The sequence below is a fragment of the Coptis chinensis genome, chromosome 4, assembly GCF_015680905.1.
Source record: "Coptis chinensis isolate HL-2020 chromosome 4, ASM1568090v1, whole genome shotgun sequence".
In the NCBI taxonomy this organism is placed as follows: Eukaryota; Viridiplantae; Streptophyta; class Magnoliopsida; order Ranunculales; family Ranunculaceae; genus Coptis; species Coptis chinensis.
The window spans coordinates 69,580,995-69,584,008 of record NC_141459.1 but is presented as its reverse complement, the minus strand read 5'-3'; the positions used below and the strand labels follow the sequence as shown (position 1 = coordinate 69,584,008).

Here is a 3,014-nt window from a genome sequence, read left to right as displayed (position 1 = left end):
ATTCTTCTTTCAAACTGCCATTGCCGAGTACTTCACTCAATTAATTTTGGTAGATAGCTCAAACCATCTTTTCTTGAAACCAAAATGTGTCCCTCCTCCATGCTCAATACCACTTCCTCTTCTCAAAACCCCTTATTATTTCTCTACTTTAATCACTGGGAGGTCGCTTTCAATCATGGGAGAATTTAATTAGCATGGATTTGTATGAGAATGTGCTCAAAGGAAGTATTCTGAAATCTGTCTAAATTAAAGTCACTCAAGTTTCTGTAAGTTTTATTTGGAGAAGGGTTTCGATTTGTTGTGTTATTAGATTTTTATTATGTTCCTGTAATTTGTAAACTCATTGTTATCTTGTACTTTGATGGCATTGTTGTTTGAAAAATAACAAACTCACAGGATCTATTCCAAGAGAACTCGCAAAGCTTTCTAACCTTAAAGTCTTGTAAGAATGAAAAGACATGGTCGAATGAAAATTAAAATTAAACTTGGAGGTAGTGCATCTTTTTTTTTCATCTTTAATTAGTTTATTTCTCCAGCCTCTTAAATGCCAACCAATTTTTTCTACGAGTAATTGCCTGAGAAACATGTGCCTGGGTTTTATGGTTGGGGTTGTCCAAAATGAGTTGTTGTAATGTTTCAGGAGAAATGAAGTTGAGGGGATGGATGAGTTGGTTTATCACTGCTATACTGTTATGTTGGGTTAGGAATACAATTCGTTTAGATCCAATGTTAGTCATTCAATTTATGTAACAATGAATGTCTTAGTGTTTTTTGGCGGTTAAACTCTTGTGAAGTTCGATTGTGTTGACAAGGGAAGTAAAAATGAATTAGTAAATAGTTCGACATATGATTAAGATGGAAAGAGATGTCTTACGTCAGCGAATTTCACATGTATTTCTGAAATGAGAAAATGTGTTGCATTTGTTTAATATATTTTGATAAACATTCATTTCGGCATGTACTTGTTGAAAGCTTGTTAGATATGATTATTATTCCGTGTGACCTTTTTTTGTGTTAACTACTTAATTACCAATTATAATGAGTGAGTTTGTTGTATATGCTTCCATTCTAATAGGTTTTCCATGTTGTGTGCGTGTTTGAAAGAGGGAGGTAGGGGGTGAAAAGAGGGTTGATGTGTTCAAAGGGGGGAGGGTTTGTTTCCAACTTTTGTGTGTTAGAAGGGGGTGACATGTGTCTATGTAATATGTGTTTGAGTTGTTAGAAGAGGGAGGGTATGTTTCCAGTGTACGTGATGAGTGTGTTTGGGGTGGGGGGGGGGGGATCAGCAGGGGATATGTTCGTCGGTACTATTGCTCGTTTTCTAAGGTTTAGTTCTCTTCTCAATTTACATTGGTATTGTTCTACCTTGTTGGACCCCAGAAATACACTCAACTTTATCAGATTAGCTATGTTCAAATATTGTTCTACCTTGTTGGACCCCAAAAATACACTCAACTTTATCAGATTAGCTATGTTCAAATATTGTTCCTTTGTCCTAATCCTATTTATTAACATTAACATCATACATCATATAGTTAACTAGCTAGATAAACTATAGATCCAGTTGTTTGGCCATATAAAATAATTGTGACTGTTTTGGTAAGACATGTCAGTAGGTGCTACAAAATTTTAATTTGATGTTCCTCTTCTTGAAAACAAGTGTTGATGTATCATGTACTTCATTTGCTTGTTGGTTGGTGTTTGAACATTCTAAATTTTCTTGTTAGGTACTCATAATTCTCTTTGTAGAAGTTTGAATATATCTTTTGGACCGTTGCAAAGCAAAAAGTAAATATTAAAACCTCCATAAATATTCGTTACAAAGTCAATTAAGCAACACTTTTTAACTGTTCGTAATTGTCAATCTACAACATTTTTTAACTGTTACAAATATTTCGAACACTTTTACACACGCCTTAAAAAATTATTAGTAACAGTTTTTAGCCGTTAGTAATAGCCTGTTATGGTGTAGTGAACATGGGGGTAATTATTGATAAAGTATGCCTTGGATGGGAAGTCATTCATAATTATGAGACGAGTGAAGCAAGAAAGATTTGGGTTTGTGTAGACTCAACTCTGTGTACCATTATAAATATTACAAAGAAGGTATAGTATATTAGTTTGGACGTAGCTTTGAATAATGGGAAAACTTATGTGGTGACGGTTATATATGCCAGTATAGAGGAGGAGAAGAGAAACTTGGAATGATATTATTAGTATGCCTAACAGTATACAGGTGCCATGGCTGGTTATGGATGATTTCAACTCCATCTTGAATTCACAAGAAAAGGTGGGTGGTCTAGCAGTGAGACCGCAACAATTTACAGATCTGTTAGAGTGTACTTCTATAGCTGGGTTGGTAGACTTGAGGTACAGTGGTAACTTTCTCACATGGAATAACAAACAGGATGCAAGAGTGTGGTGTAAACTTGACAGAGTGATGGTGAACTCAGAATGGGTAGATGAGTATAATGACTTTGAGGTAGTCTTCTTAAACTCGAGAGCAACATTAGATCATTCAGCTATGGCAGTCTTTTCTGTTGCTCAGAGGCACAAGAAGAAAAGAACCTTTAGATTTTTTAACTTCTGGTCTAAGGAGGTTGGGTACATAGAACTAATACAGATAGTATGGGAAACTCTAGTTGTGGGGAATCCAATGTATGTGTTCATGAGAAAGTTAAAATATGTGAAACTTGCATTGATAGGTTAGAATAAGGATAGAGTTGGTAAAATAGAGGTTCGGCTAGAGAAATAGAAGAAGTGGCTAGATGAGGTACAGACAAAACTACAATAACAACCACTGGAGTCAAATTTTATACAGGAGGAGAATGAAGCTGTAGTAATGTGATGAGTTTCAAAATATTTTCATGTGAGGTTCACCATAGATTGTTTGGAGTTTGAATGGTTGAGAGTATTTTAAAAGGAAGGAAGGTAGATTCTGTTAGTTTTAGAACTTGTATTGGTTAACTCTATTGGATCATACTTTGAAAGACTAAGTTGTTTAAATGATTGGA

At 35.0% G+C, this 3,014-nt stretch overlaps 1 protein-coding gene across 1 annotated transcript; it reads left to right on the top strand.

Moving 5' to 3' along the window:
- Positions 1–2,218: 2,218 nt before the first annotated feature.
- LOC147504557 (uncharacterized) lies at positions 2,219–2,710 on the top strand. Its single transcript, XM_086605264.1, has one exon. The coding sequence runs from the start codon at positions 2,219–2,221 to the stop codon at positions 2,708–2,710; it is 492 nt and encodes a 163-aa protein (XP_086461390.1).
- The last annotated feature ends 304 nt before the right edge of the window (positions 2,711–3,014 follow it).